The 14,592-nt window shown below is 42.9% G+C and overlaps 1 protein-coding gene across 1 annotated transcript in view; it reads right to left on the bottom strand.

Moving 5' to 3' along the window:
• Positions 1–14,592, bottom strand: part of DOCK2 (dedicator of cytokinesis 2) — a 427,333-nt gene that overhangs the window by 72,283 nt on the left and 340,458 nt on the right. The window contains 3 exon segments of the mRNA XM_003936169.4: positions 1,164–1,222; positions 1,313–1,413; positions 12,327–12,405. Coding sequence (XP_003936218.2) covers positions 1,164–1,222; positions 1,313–1,413; positions 12,327–12,405 — 239 coding nt within the window.

Below are 14,592 nucleotides of genomic sequence, written 5' to 3' on the forward strand. Positions count from 1 at the left end.
GAGCCAACCTGTAGCCGCCCTGTTATCCAGCATGTACTGCTCTTAGCTTAAGTCCGATGCTACCAGCAACCACAGAAGCCAGACTGATCGTCTATCCACTGTGCTATGCTTCCCCCACAGCGGATAGAACTTGCTGGAAAGGGCATGCAACTGCTGCCTAAAAAATTCCTGGGAACTGGCAGACAATAAGACGTCTGGGGAAGTAAGAAGCATAGTCTGGAGAGGGAACAAAAATTAAATCCAAGAGATGGACACAGTTAGTACTTGCAGGAAATTCAGCAGCCATACCCAGGACAGAACAATTTGGCATCAGAGCATCAAGGAGGGAGCAGAAAAATAAAAAAGTCATTATTGTCTATCCATCCATCCATCCATCCATCCATCCATCCATCTTTTCAGCAAATATTTATGAATGAGGATTCAGGCTAGGAGCAAGGTTTATGGCCTCTGTCCTTATGGAATCAAAATCACACTTGGACGCTTCCAGCTGTTTGGTTTCAAGCAAGTTACTTCCCTTTCTGAGTTTCCTGATCAATAAAAGGATGAGGGAACAATTCAATCTTGCAGGAAGTGAAGATTAAATAAAATCTTAGCACGGGCCTGACTCAGACTCTCAATAAATGTCTCATTGGTTCCATCCTTCCCACTGCAGGTATCACTCCAGTAATCATACAGGATTCCGGCAGCTCCCTGTGGCAAAGACAGCTTCTGGGGTCACTTTTCAGCTCAAAAGACCCTCTCAACTTTCAGAGAACCAATTCTCCCCAGGAGGTTGGAGGTTGTTTTATGGACCATGCTATGTAGGATACAGAATGACCCTCCAATCAGCAGCATGTATTCGTGTGATGTGTGAGCATGTTAGTTCCCTTAACAGTCCTGATCCCTCTTATAAATTTGCATTTGAATCTGTAACCCATTGGGGGCATCAAGCAGAAGCTTGATATTCCAAACTGCTTGCAGGTTGGGTGGTAGGTGTATGTGTGGGGACCCATACCTTCATTCAGTGTATAATCAGGCACTTAATAAGAACTGGGCTACACACAGTAATGAACTGCTATTTCATGGTCCCACTGCTAAAACCCCTATGGCCCTCTAACGAATGGTCTTTGAGAAGGAGTTTGGTGCATGCAGATGTGGGTATCCAAATGTGTGCGCCTACTCACCAAGCTTGTACCACATATCACGGATGGAGAAGCCAATGAGACGTCTCATGTCCCCGTACCTAGGAGGAACAAAGGCCTCTGCTTCAGCCACCGTCTCAGAGGACCCCATGGACCTCCCCCTTTTCAGGAAATCCAAAAATGAAACCTACTTATTCAGGATTTTGTTGTACTTGGCGTGCGAGAACTGCTCCAGCTGCAGAGAATCCTGGGTGATGAAAGCCACTGCCAGATGAAAATAGTTGTTCCACAGCTGTAAATGAAAGAGTAGAGAACAGTTATGGAGAGGATCTGAAATGGGAACGCATAAGTGCTGGGTGGCGTGAATAATTTATGAAGATGGCAGAAGACAGAGGCAGAACCAGTTTCATTGTGCCCACTGCAGTTTTCTAACTGGCACTGACTCTGAAATTAATATCATGGCCAAAGTGGAGACAATGGATGGATTTCTCTAGGCGCTAACCTATCCACCACGTCTATTCTCAGACAACAGAATTTGGGAGAAGAGGAGAATTTTACTTTTATTTTTGTCCTTTTTGTGCTTTGTTTGGTTTTTTTGAAAGACATGTAACTTGCCCCAGCTGGTGAGCTGTTTCCTGCCCCAGAATTAGAGGGTGATAAAGGGTAAGATAATTCAGGGATTCACAGCCTCTCTGTAAGTCCTACCTAATTCACCTGACAGCATGGAGAACCAACCTGTAATCCATTCTGTCTTAAAATATTTTGTGTTTTCTTTCCCCTTAGTTTGATGGTTTCAAAGTGTGGTTCCCAGAACATCAGCAGCAGCACCTGGGAGCTTGTTAGAGCTACAAATTCTCTGGCCCCTGCCCAGACTTACTGAATCAGAACCTCTGGGGGTGGGACCTAGAAATCTGCAGGTTAAAAAGCACTCAGGTGATTCTGATGTGCATTTCAGTTAGAACCCCTGTTGGCCCAGCTGAGATGCAGGCTTCTCAGGATTTTTGCCTGTATCTGATGTTGGTGCTATATGTGAGACTAGTAGAAGGTCTCAATCGCAGGAGAGACCTTCTAGAACCCATTCCACCAGCTTGCAGCAAAATAGAGCAGGTAAAGGAGTCAGCACATGGTGACTGCTCAAAAGATTAGCCACACTGATGACAATATTGATACAGGCTACAGAACCAGAGAGATTGTAGACTCAAACCATGGGTCTACAATCCATGCATTCATTGCAATGCCTTGGTGAACCCTTCTGCAAAACTGAGGTGACTCTGGTACCCACTGCAGAAAGCTGTAATAAAGATGACACAAAATGATGTGTTTAAAGACATGAATCACAGTAAGAGCTCAGAAATCCTTGCTAGCCTTATTGCTGTTGGGCTTTTATTTCAGTGGTTCCTTTGGTACCAAAGCCAGTGATACAGCCTAGGGTCTTGGTGCTCAAGTGAAATTGTTGCACGATGCCACGGTCTCCTGCAAAGAGCAGGTGGGAGACAGCCTTGCTGAACAAAGCCCACCCACTTTAAGGCCCTCTCAACAGTGTATCTAGCAAGAGGATGGGTAACATTAGCCAGAGAAATCATCCAGCCCGGAGACCTTCATCCTTAACTCGCAGATGTTCATCGGTGTTTGCAGATGGCCAAGGCTATGAAAAAGGCAATTCTTCCACTGATAAAATAACATTATCATTGCTGCCCAGAGTGTGACTTTCAAATGGGCTTGTGGTTCCAGTCTTCAAAAGAAGCAAAACAAGCACTCTAATTTTACCATGGGCCAGGCACTTTCTATACATCCTCTTTTCATCTGTTAACACTTGACAGCTCTTCTTATTCCTCTCTTATAGATGAGGAGACTGAAGCTTAGAGAGGTTAAGTATTTTTGCCCAAGTCTCTCAGCTTGTTATACACACGTCAGAGCTAAGATCTCCACCCAGACCTTCCGACTGACATTTGGGGCTCTTTTAACACACCACGGTTAGTCTTCAGCTGGGGATGTATTTAACAAATATTTCTGGAACATCTGCTTAGTGCCCAGGCATTGCCACAATGTGGTGAGAGAGCAGTGGTTACACAGACAGTGATGCCTGGTCTCACGCATCTTATATTTTTTTGAGTGAATGCTTTTTCCTTACTTGGACCTGTATCACCCAGTGCCCAAAAAACCAAACTGCTCCTGGGGTGCAGTGAAGTGGTCTCTTGGCTCATGGCCCCCTTAAAGTCAGCTCTCCATGCAAAGACCAGAAGAACCCTTTAAACACATCAGATCATTCGAGACCAGCCTGACCAACATGGTGAAACCCTGTCTCAACTAAAAATACAAAAATTAGCTGGGCGTAGTGGCATGCATCTGTAACCCCAGCTAGTCAGGAGGCTGAGCAAGAAAATCGCTTGAAACCAGGAGGCAGAGGTTGCAGTGAACCAAGATGGCACCACTGCACTCCAGCCTGGTTGACAGTGAGAGATTCCGTCTCAAAAAACAAACAAACAAACAAACAAACAAACAAAAATATCACATCATGCCACTCCCTTCCTCAAAGTCTTCCAAAGGTTCCTGTAACACTTGGAATCAAATCTCCTTGTTTCCATAGCAACCTTGCTTATCTAAGGTTGCTATATCTAAGCTTGAGTCTCCTGTCCACATCCCCTCAGACTGCCTTTCCTTCTGGCACCCAAGTGACTTAGCAGCTTCTCCAGGGCCTTGCTTTGAAAATGTGCAGCTTTGGCCTGCTTATGCCCAGAGCTCACACCTTCTCACATTTAAGATGAGACTTTGAAACAACAAGCCAGGGAAATAGAAAACCATGGCCACAGGACATAGAAATGAGTGTTTCCATGAACGTGAGAAATCCATTATTTTAGGGGACAGCAAAACAGTAATCAAGGTACAATAGGAAATAGATATCCAACAAAACAAGTCAATTTACAATTACTTGTGAGAATGATTTCAGAAATGCTCCCTAATACATAAGACATGTCAAATATGGTTGAGCCTCTTGCCAGTCTTTAGTCCACCCTGAATGAATTCTTCAAAAAAGCGTTTTCTCTGTCATCACATCCTTGATTTAAAAAAAAAAAAAAAAACAGATATAATTTATATACCATAAGATTCACTTTTTAAAATGTATGATTTAGTTTTTAGTATATTCACAAGGTAGTTCAACCATTTTCGTCATGCCAAAAGAAATCCTCTAATCAACCAGGCATGGTGGCTCACACCTGTAATCTCACCACTTTGGGAGGCTGAGGCAGGTGGATCACCTGAGGTCTGGAGTTCAAGACCACCCTGACCAACATGAAGAAATCCATCTCTACTAAAAATACAAAAATTGGCCAAGCATGATGGCACATGCCTGTAATCCTAGCTACTCAAGAGGCTGAGGCAGGAGAATCGCTTGAACCTGGGAGGCAGAGGTTGCAGTGAGCCAAGATCACACCATTGCACTCCAGCCTGGGCAACAAGAGTGAAACTCCATCTCAAAACAAACAAACAAACAAACAAAAAAACAAAAAAAAACCCACAAAGAAACCCTCTACCCATAACAGTCAGTCCCCCTTCTCCCCAACAACACACCAACACCTTCTCCTACCCAGTCCCTGGAAACTATGCAAGCGTGAGGTATCCACCCCAGGCTTGGCACACACCAAGCACTCAGTAAATGTAACAGTGGTGGTGATGGTAGCACTGGTTGTGAAGTATTTGTATGCCCTGTCTTCTCCAGTTATAAGCTCCCCAAGTACCAAAATCCTGTCTTCCATTTATTTGTGTCCCTAATGCCATGCTCAGCACAGTGACTTGAATACAGTTGGGCTCCAGAAAATATTTATTGATTGCTGTATGGTCACAGAAATTCTTCAAAAGATCCCAGATATTTCTTCCTGCCCTGCTACAAACTGCCTGGAAACTGTTAATACTAGTGTACTGTCTGTCTCTGTGGATTTGCCTATTCTGACAGTTCATATAAGTGACATCATACAATATGTGACCTTTCATGCATGACTTCTTATACTTAGCATAATGCTTTCAAGGTTCATCCACGTTGTAGTGTGGATCAGTACTTCATTTTTTTATGGTTGAATAATATTCTATCATATGAATATATACATTTTGTTTTTTTCCATTCATCCACTGATGGCCATTTGGGTTTTTGCCAGTCTTTGAATATTATGAGTCACAGCATTGACGCTATGCTACTATGAACGTTTTTATACAAATTTCTGTGTGGACATACGTTTTCAATTCTCATGGGAGTGGACCTGGTTTTGTTTTGGTTTTGGCTTCTGTTCTGGAAGACCTTTATGAACCAGGAGGCCATAGCTGTGCCTTATATTCTTAGTGAATCACAAACGATATCCAAGTACCTCACCCATAGCCCCTGCCCAGTTCTGCCCATGGGGCTCTATGGAATGACTTCTGGAACTCAGAGGAGGTTGTCACAGTGTGTGGCTCTGTGCAGTGCCCTGAGAGTTGAGCAGTGGTCACAACTACATATCGGTGAATACTTAGAATGCCTCTGCCCCCAGCCTTTCTTCACTCTTGTTCCCAAAGAATCAGATTCAAACGCATTCGCCTGGCTTTTAAAGTCTCATACAATTTCCATGACCTCCAGTGTTGTCTCCTTCGACAAACTGCCCACCTAGTTGGGCTGGTCTGCTCTGACTCCACAGAGATCACAGGAGCATTTTGGTCTCCATGGCTTCGCTCACAGTGGTTCTCATACCTGCAGTGACTGTCTCCTACTCTTACATCCAAGCTGAGTTCAAGACCTGCTTCCTTCAGGAAGACTTTCTAGATTGCAGGGCACCTTGGGTCTGCCTGATCACTTCCTGATTTCAGGAGCACTTATTGTGTGCAACTCCATCCACTAACGGGGATGTCAGTCCACTGTTCTGTACTTGGTCTTGCGCTCTATTCATTTCTCATGACAGCATTGCCCGATAGTCAAGAGCGCACACGTCAGTGTCTTGCAGACCAGGATGTGAAAACCAGTTCTATTGCTTATTAGATGGGTTGCCTTTGGCTAGTTACTTGACCTTTCTGAGCCTCATTTTCCTCACTTGTAAAATACCCAAAATAATGGTACCTACCATAATGGACTGTTGTAATTACAGGATCATATGATATGAGCACGAGGCATCCATTACAGGCTTGGCACTAAGTGCTCAGTAAATGGAACAGTGGTGTTGACAGTAGCGTAGGTTGTGGAGTATTTGTATGCCCTGTCTTCTCCACTTGTAAGCTCCACAAGTAACAAGACTGTGTCTTCCATTTATTTGTATCTCTAATGCCATGCTCAGCACAATGACTTGAATACAGCTGGGCTCCAGGAAATATTTATTTATCGATTGCTGTATTGTCAGAGAAATTCTTCAAAGGGTCCTAGATTTTTCTCTCTGCCCTGTTACAAACTGCCTGGTGATATTTCTACTAAGTGCCTAGCTCAGCTGATTAGGGGAAGCCACAGTATCTCTTTAGCAAAACGACAGGTCTCTTTGCCCTGGGGAAGAGATGAGGTGATTTCAGATTGGGAATTTAATATTTTGAAATTATAGGACAATAGAGGGTTAGAACTGGAATAAATTTAAGTGTCATCTGTTCTGACTATCATATTGCACAGAGGTGAAGTCCAGATAAGGTAAAAGACTACCCAAAGTCATACGGCTAGTGAGTATAATGAGAATTTACTTTTAATCAGCTCTCAAAAAATTATAAAATTAATACACACACATAGTTAAAAAATGATAGAAAAGATTTACTAGGAGAAAGTTATTTTCCATCCTACCTTGAATCCAAGCTTAATTCCCCAGAAGAAAATGCTAACAATTCCTTGGATAGCCTTTTAGAATTTTTTTATGCATAAACAAATGTATGTATAGACATCTTTTTTAAAAGTCTGCTGCACTTGGCTTTTTTCTTTACCAATATATCTTGCAAATGTTTCTATATTAGCACATACAGATCTGCTTCATTCTCTTTTATTGCTACATTGTATTCTGCTATGAGGATGTACTTTAATTTTAACCAAATTCCCTATTTATAGACATTTAGCTTGATTCCAATTTTTTTTTTTTTTTTTTTTTTTTTTTTTTTTTTTTTTGCTAGCAACAGCACTGTAATCAACGCCCTTATTTAAACATCTTTATGCATGGGAAACTGTATTAGTAGTACACATTCCTAGAACTGGAATTTCTAAGATGCAGGGTCTATGTAGGTTTTGGGTTTTTTTTGTTTTTGTTTTTGTTTTTTTGTCTTTGTTTTTATAGATACTGTCAGGTTGCCTTCCAGAGTTTCAATTCAGTTACCAGCTCCATTGCCATGAACAAGTTACCCTACCTTTCTGACTCTCAGTAACTTCATCTAGAAAATGAGAACAATAGTATTTAAAGGGCATAGTTGTAAGGACTAAATGAGGAAATCACTGCCTAGTAAAATCTTAGTCTCGCAAAAGCCTTCTTTACTCAACCAACCCAAAGTAGATTCGCCCAGTATTCACCCATATTACACCCTGTTCACAGCATCTAAGTCATATTTTAGACAAAATTAATTTATATTCTGTCTCCTGTACTAGATATCAGCATCAAGCAAGCAAGAACCTTCTTTTTAAATTAACTATTGGATATACAGTTTCGTGCATCATGTCTGAGTCAGCATGTGCTTGGGAAATACTGTTTGAATGAGTTCATTAATGAGCCAAGCACACTACATGCGTTCTGGTTAAATTCCCCTAAACAACCATGAGATTTGTATAATGATTCTCCCCATTTTCAGATCAGGAAACTGAGGCCCAGAAAGGTTCAAGATCTTGCCCAATACCACAGAGGTATATGATGAAGGTGGCATCTGAATCCGGTTTATCTGACCCCAGGACTTGCATTCTTCACCACACTGCTCTTCTGCCGAAATCACTCTTTTTCTTTCTTAGTGTCCTTTCAGCTTTGTTGTTTGTTAAGGTTTTCACTGGTCCATCTGATGTTCATAAGGACTACAGTCTTTATAGCAGAGAGACCAATGCTTTTTAATCAGAATCAGGATTCTTTCTCAGTGACCTCAAATCATTATTTAGCCCAAATTTCAATTAAAAAATAAAACAAACAAAGCAGAATGCAGTGGTGCTGAAATGCAGTCAGCCTGCCCCCTCTGAGGGGCAGAGACACAGCTGTCATGACCACTTTGGGGATGCCCCTGGTTCTGGGAGTGGAAAGGCCCAGGTGTGGACTCAGGTGAGGAATATCAGACTAAAGGATGTCTGGGGCCTAAAAGCTGAAGCAGGCAGGGCTGGGGAAACTGTACCCAGGCATGTGCCCATGCTTCTGCCTGGTGAACCATCACACCATGAGTCCCCTTGTACCGGTGCTATGGGTGGTTGCAAGGCTTTGACAAATACTCCCTGTGTGTGTGTCTCCCTCACCTGTTTTTGGCATCACTGGTTACATTTCCCATTATAAAGACCAAGGTGGCCCTCATTTCTCTACTAATGTCTAGAAATATTCTAGAGGTTTTTCATTTCACAGGATATCCAAAGTAGCTCCCATCCAAAAATGCCTCAAAGCCTAGGCAGAAATGGCCATACTCAAAGCTGATTAGAACATCCCCAAGTAGAGACAGTGATCTCAATACCAAACACAGAGCTGCCGAAAACAGAGTCTTTCTGGAGCCCAAGTATAATCTCTGATTCCAGGGCCAATCAGAGATTTCAGCATGGAGAGTCTCATCTTCCAAGCCAATCATCTCAGAGCTCTCTATCCCAGTACCAGTAAGAACCAGCAAGGGCAGAGGGTGCTTCTGTATCTAAATAGAGCTGTCTCCTAGAATCCAAAGGCACCCTGTTCCTAAGAGACAGAGCAGAAGAGTGAAAAGAGGATGGGCTTTGCAGACAGGCCTAGTGTTGAATTCCAGCAGCCCCATTTATTGGTTAGATGACCTTTAACAGAAAAGCCAATCAACTCTCTGAAGCTCAGTTTATTCACCAAATGTGTATATCCTAATCTAACAAGATTACGATGAGAATCAACATTTTCTAAGTAGATGCCCGATAAAGTTAGTCATGTTCTTCAAAAGCCTGGATGCTAGAAGATATATTTATATAGCCTTCTATCAAGATTCCAAGATCCTTGAGGACAGGGCAGTGTTTTTTCCTTCTGAGTTCCTTGAAACATGTTGCAATAGTCTGGGCCCATGAGAATTGCTCTTAAACAAAAATGCTTGCTGATTTGAATTGGAAATCCTCTCTTGGTCTTCCCTGACCACACAAACTGATGCAGACACTAAGGACCAGCATCCTGAATAGGGCCTGGAATGCAAGTAATCTTAGCCCCAAGCAGAAAACACCATTTTTATAATTCCCAGTTCTTGTCACCTACAGAGTGGCACTCACCAAGCTTCTTACTTTCTGCCCTTTGAATCACAAAACCACAGTTCTGGGAAAGATATTAGGGGAAAATCTCATTGCACCTGTCCCTCCCCTGGTCAGTGGCTGCCAAGACAGGCAGCAGTCAGTGATGGATGCTGTTCCTGCTGATATTAAATGCATAATTAATGAGACCGTAAGAAGGAGACAGGGCATGTTCCAGGCAGGGTACAGGGAACAAATCCATTCTCACACAGAGGGAGGAAAAGGTAGGAGAACAAAGATAAGGTTGGAAAATGGTCCTGTTCTTGGGTGCTTTTCAGTAAATACCTATGGAAGCCTCATCAGGAAAAGAGACATACTGTATTTTGTGATGTTGGCCACCCTCCTGTTTTATAGAATCTTGTGGGTGTAACAGCCCCAGGCAATGTTGTGGTGAACAGAAAGAGGCTGCCCTCCTATTCTGTTTATCAAAGACTGACATGCATCCCCAGCCCTGACACATTTAGGGTCATGATCATCATCACGATTATCCAAATAGTAAGATTATTGTTGTTATAATGAGCTAACACTTATTAAATGGCTACTATGTTCCCAGCACTGTTCTAAATGCTTTACATGAATTAATTCACTCAATCCTCACAACAAGCCAATGACATAGCTGCTATTAGTATCCTGATTTAACGTTAAGGAAACTGAGGCACACAGAGATGAAGTAATCGTCTAAAATCACTAGGCTTGCAATCCCGCACTTCTCATGTATAAAACCCTCAATCTCTGAGCATCTCTCAAATACAGATTTTCTTTCAGGAAAACAGGATATAAACCTAAAGAAATGGCCTGAAGGACTGAAGTTGAACTTTTCTTAGAAAATATCAATCTAAGAGCATGGAAAAGAGTGAAGTCAGGAAAGCAAGTTCTAGGCTGCAACTGCTGACACCCACAGAAAGAGATGAACAAACTAGCTTGCAGTTGTATGGACCAAACCCTGTCACCTCTGGCCCCTAGGTATGGTGTTCCAAGTTGTCCCTCCCAAAAGGCAAAAACTTCTCTGAACATACCCATGACCAGAGCCTGCAGGCATCTTGGCCACATTTGAAAGGGAATCAAACACCTCTCCTGATTCAAACCAGCTAAAGAGATATGCTTTGTTCCCATGTCAAAGATTTATAATGCTGGGGGAAAGTTTCACCCAGAACCCAGCTGGGCAGTCAACCCACTGCAGGGATGAAAGTCTGTATCTGGCATGTGGCCGTTGTCAACTATGTGGGCCTTGGTGTCAGCTACCACTGAGTTCTGGTCCCAACTTTGCATCAACATGCTCCATGACACCAGGCTATCTCCTTATTACCTCTGAGTCTTACTGCCTCCTTAGAGCAGAAAAATAGTAGTAGTAGTGACTAACTGGTAGGGTGGTTGTAAAGACAGAGAAAGATAGTGGCCTTAAGGTGCTTCTCATGAGATCCGGCATGTATTAACCATCAGAAAACAACAGCTACTCATTTTATCATTATTCTCATTATCGTTCAGTTGCCTGATGTAAATACAAGGTAGTTCAAGAGAATCTTGTTCAAAGATACTGTTCATCCTCTCAACAAATACTCATAGGCTGGTGCTCTCAGCAGGATGAATCTCACAGGCCTCAGCCCAGACATCACTTCCCCAAGGAGACCTACTATGTGACAGGCACAGAGCTTGGAGTTGCTGTGTGTTCAAGGTCTTTATACTCACAAGGCTACGTTCTACGGGCAGAAAGAGAGAAAATATGCACGTAGTCAAGAACGATGATTTCTAATGACATTTAGTGCTATGAAGAGGCTCCAGGAAGCCACGTGGTGATGCATAATGACCGTGGGGTCAGTGGAGGTGATCCTCAGAGAGGAGTCAGGCAAGGGAGGCCTCTTGAAGGAGGAAGTCTTTGAACAGAAACTCATGGGACCTTACAAGTGGATTCTGCCAGCAAGCCCCCTCATCACATTCCAGTTCTGGAAAAAACTATGAAGTAGAAAGGGTAGTTGTTATATTTTACGGATGACTAATCTGAGGCACGGATACAGTCCAGGCCTTGCCTGAAGTTGCTCACAGGCCTCGGCCCAGACAGGAACGGAACAACTTAGATGAACAAGGAGAAATCACCATCATCCCAGTTGATGAGCTCGGTGCCTTCTACTACCTAAGCCCCTGCTGCAAGAGATGCTGGGGGTCAGAGACTTCCCTGGAGATGATCCTTTTGAGCGTGGTGGTGTGGGGTGGGGGTGGGGGGTCAGCAGGGGCTTCCCTCTCACATCTCCAGGCAGAAGCAGCAATCTGGACTTTCCCACAGAGTTTGCTCTTCTTGGGCCTGGACCTGGGGCAGGTGCATCATTCTGTTTGCCTCATGGACATACTTTTAGGACGCTGAATCTCTTAGAGGTCCCAGGTCTCAGCTGAGCACTAAAAATGACTTTCAGAGGAATCAGGAGCCACACAGTTGTACTGGTGAACTTGATTGTAAATCATTTTTCAGTGTCTATGACTGGCTGCTCTTTTGGCTTCAGGGAATAGAAAAGTAAAAAAAAGGTGATATATTTTTAAAAGGTGGGACTGACTCTGACAATGAATGAATGCAAGTCTCCTTGTTAGCGTAAGATCCACTATACAGTCACATTTGCGTATGATGGTGAATTGATGACTATTTAATCAAGGTCCTGGTTGAAAGCCTGAGAATTTTCTCCCCAGCCACACCCCACCATGGGAATCCCTGGAGACACTGGGACAGCTTCTGTGGGCTTTGGGACGTGTCGGATGGAACAATCAGCCCAACATGTCAGAAATGCCCTGGGCAGCTCCAAGGGTAGCTCTGGGGCCTCATACATACTCACTTGGAACTCAAAGTTCGTGTGCTCCAGGAACTTCTGGTTCATGGTTTCTGCAAACTTGTTGATAGCTCTCAGGAAGACCCTGGAAGAGAGCAGAAAATTACCAGACCACCTGAGCATGATCCCTCAGGTTCCTTTCTCCTTGTGCCAGACTGAAATTCCCTTACTCTCTGCGGGGAGAGTCTCAAAGGCCAAATCACTGATTTAGAGAGGTCAACTAATGCACATTAACAACTGTTCACACTCTAGACCAGGGGCTGTTTGCCTTGCAAGAACTCAATAACTGTTTAAATTCTTTTTGAAAATTTGCATTGTTTTATGTTTCAGGTATTACAAACTTATGGCGGAGGATTCATGCCATCCAGAAAAGATCTAAAGAGAAATCACCCCCCATCCCAAAACAAATAAACAACATACCATCACATCCTATCATCTATCGAAAACGGTCATCTACCTGTTGATGAACATTATTTTCAAAGGTATCCCTGGCTGTGTATATACAAATGATATTTTAAGGATATCACTTTGATAAATGAGGCTAAACAACAAATGCTCTTTCACAGCCTGTCTTTTTTAGTCAGCAATAAATTGTGTACTTTTTTCATGCCATTGAATGTAGATATATATCATCCTTTTTAATCACTGAAGAGCATTCTACTGTATGGATGTATCACAGTTAGTTTAACCTATTTCTTATTGATTGGTCTTTTTGTTTTATCTTTTTTTTTAATGTAATAAACAATGCTCCAGTGATTACTCTTCTGTGTATATCATATACATCCTATAAATACTCCTTTTCCAGTGTTCTCCTCCAAGTAATAAGACTGTCCAAATGGGCCAGGTGCGGGGGCTCGTATCTGTAATCCCAGCACTTTGGAAGGCCAAGGCGGGCGGATCACTTGAGGTCTGGAGTTCGAGACCAGCCTGACCAAAATGGTGAAACCCTGTCTCTACTAAAAATATAAAAATTCACTGGGTATGGTGGCACACACCTATACTCTAAGCTACTTGGGAAGCTGAGGCATGAGAATCCCTTGAACCCAGGAGGTGGAGGTTGCAGTGATCTGAGATTGTAGCAGTGCACTCCAGCCTGGGCAATAGAGTGAGACTCTGTCTCAAAAAAAAAAAAAAAAAAAAAAGAAGAAAAAGAAAAAGAAAAAAAACTGGTCAAATGCATGCACTTTAAAAATTTTGATACTTGCTGTCAATTTGCGTTTCTCCTTAAGTGTCTTCCTGTCCATGTTGTTCTCTCCCTCCTCCTTGTCAAGCCCTTCCGACTGGTCTTGCAGCCTCCTATCTCTTGCTCTTTCATCCTGAAAAGCACCTTTCCCTATAGGATAGCTCCATCATATCAATCATTGATTTAATGGCTCTCCACTGCCCATAGGGTAACTCCAAGCTCTTCTCTGGACAGTCCCTCTCCTCATGATGGGACCCCAACCTTCTTTTCTAGGCTTACTTCTTGCAATTACCCTGTGCTTCTGGTATTTCCCAAATCCCTGGCTGTGTTCTTTCTTTGTGGAGAATGTCCCTCGCTTTCTCATCTCTGAAAGTCAAGATTCTTCATGGTGATTATCCTTCATGGTCCAGATTAAGAGCCTTCTTCATTTAGTTGTCCATCATCCCGCCTTAAATGATTGTGACTGCCCCATTCTCTGAGATTATTTCTGGCACCAATCCTATGAGCACACTTTAAATCTAGCTGTCGGTGTGCAGCCGCGTCTCCTCTTTCTGACTGTGAGCTTCTTCAGGACAAGGTCTTCTGCACTATGTGTCCCCCAGGGATCCTCATTGTAACTCTCTTTTCTAACATTCATTATGGCCTAGGATGATTTACTTGTATGCCTCAGTAACGTCTCTCTCCTTGAGTAGATTCTACTCTCCTGGGAATCATAGACTCCCTCTATGAGCTCACATTCTCCCCAGTTCACCTGCCTTTAACTCCTAAATTTGTATCTCTGTCCCTGACCTCTCTTCTAAACACCGGTTTGTACTCAGCTCTCTGAATCTATACCCATACTTGAATAACCTACAGGCATCTCAAACTTCCATGTCAAAAAGTAAACTCCTGACATCTGCCCTCCCCACACTCACCCAGAAATACTTCTTCCTGTAGTCTTCCCATCTAAGTTAAGAACAATTCTATTCTTCCAATTGCTCAGAGTGAGAGATAAATAAGAAACAACTTTGGTAACGTCCTTGACTATGTCTTTCTCTCATATCTTACACCTGGATTTTACAGAACACATATGCTTAAAAGTGTCTCCTC

This window comes from Saimiri boliviensis, chromosome 20, assembly GCF_048565385.1.
Source record: "Saimiri boliviensis isolate mSaiBol1 chromosome 20, mSaiBol1.pri, whole genome shotgun sequence".
Lineage (NCBI taxonomy): Eukaryota > Metazoa > Chordata > Mammalia > Primates > Cebidae > Saimiri > Saimiri boliviensis.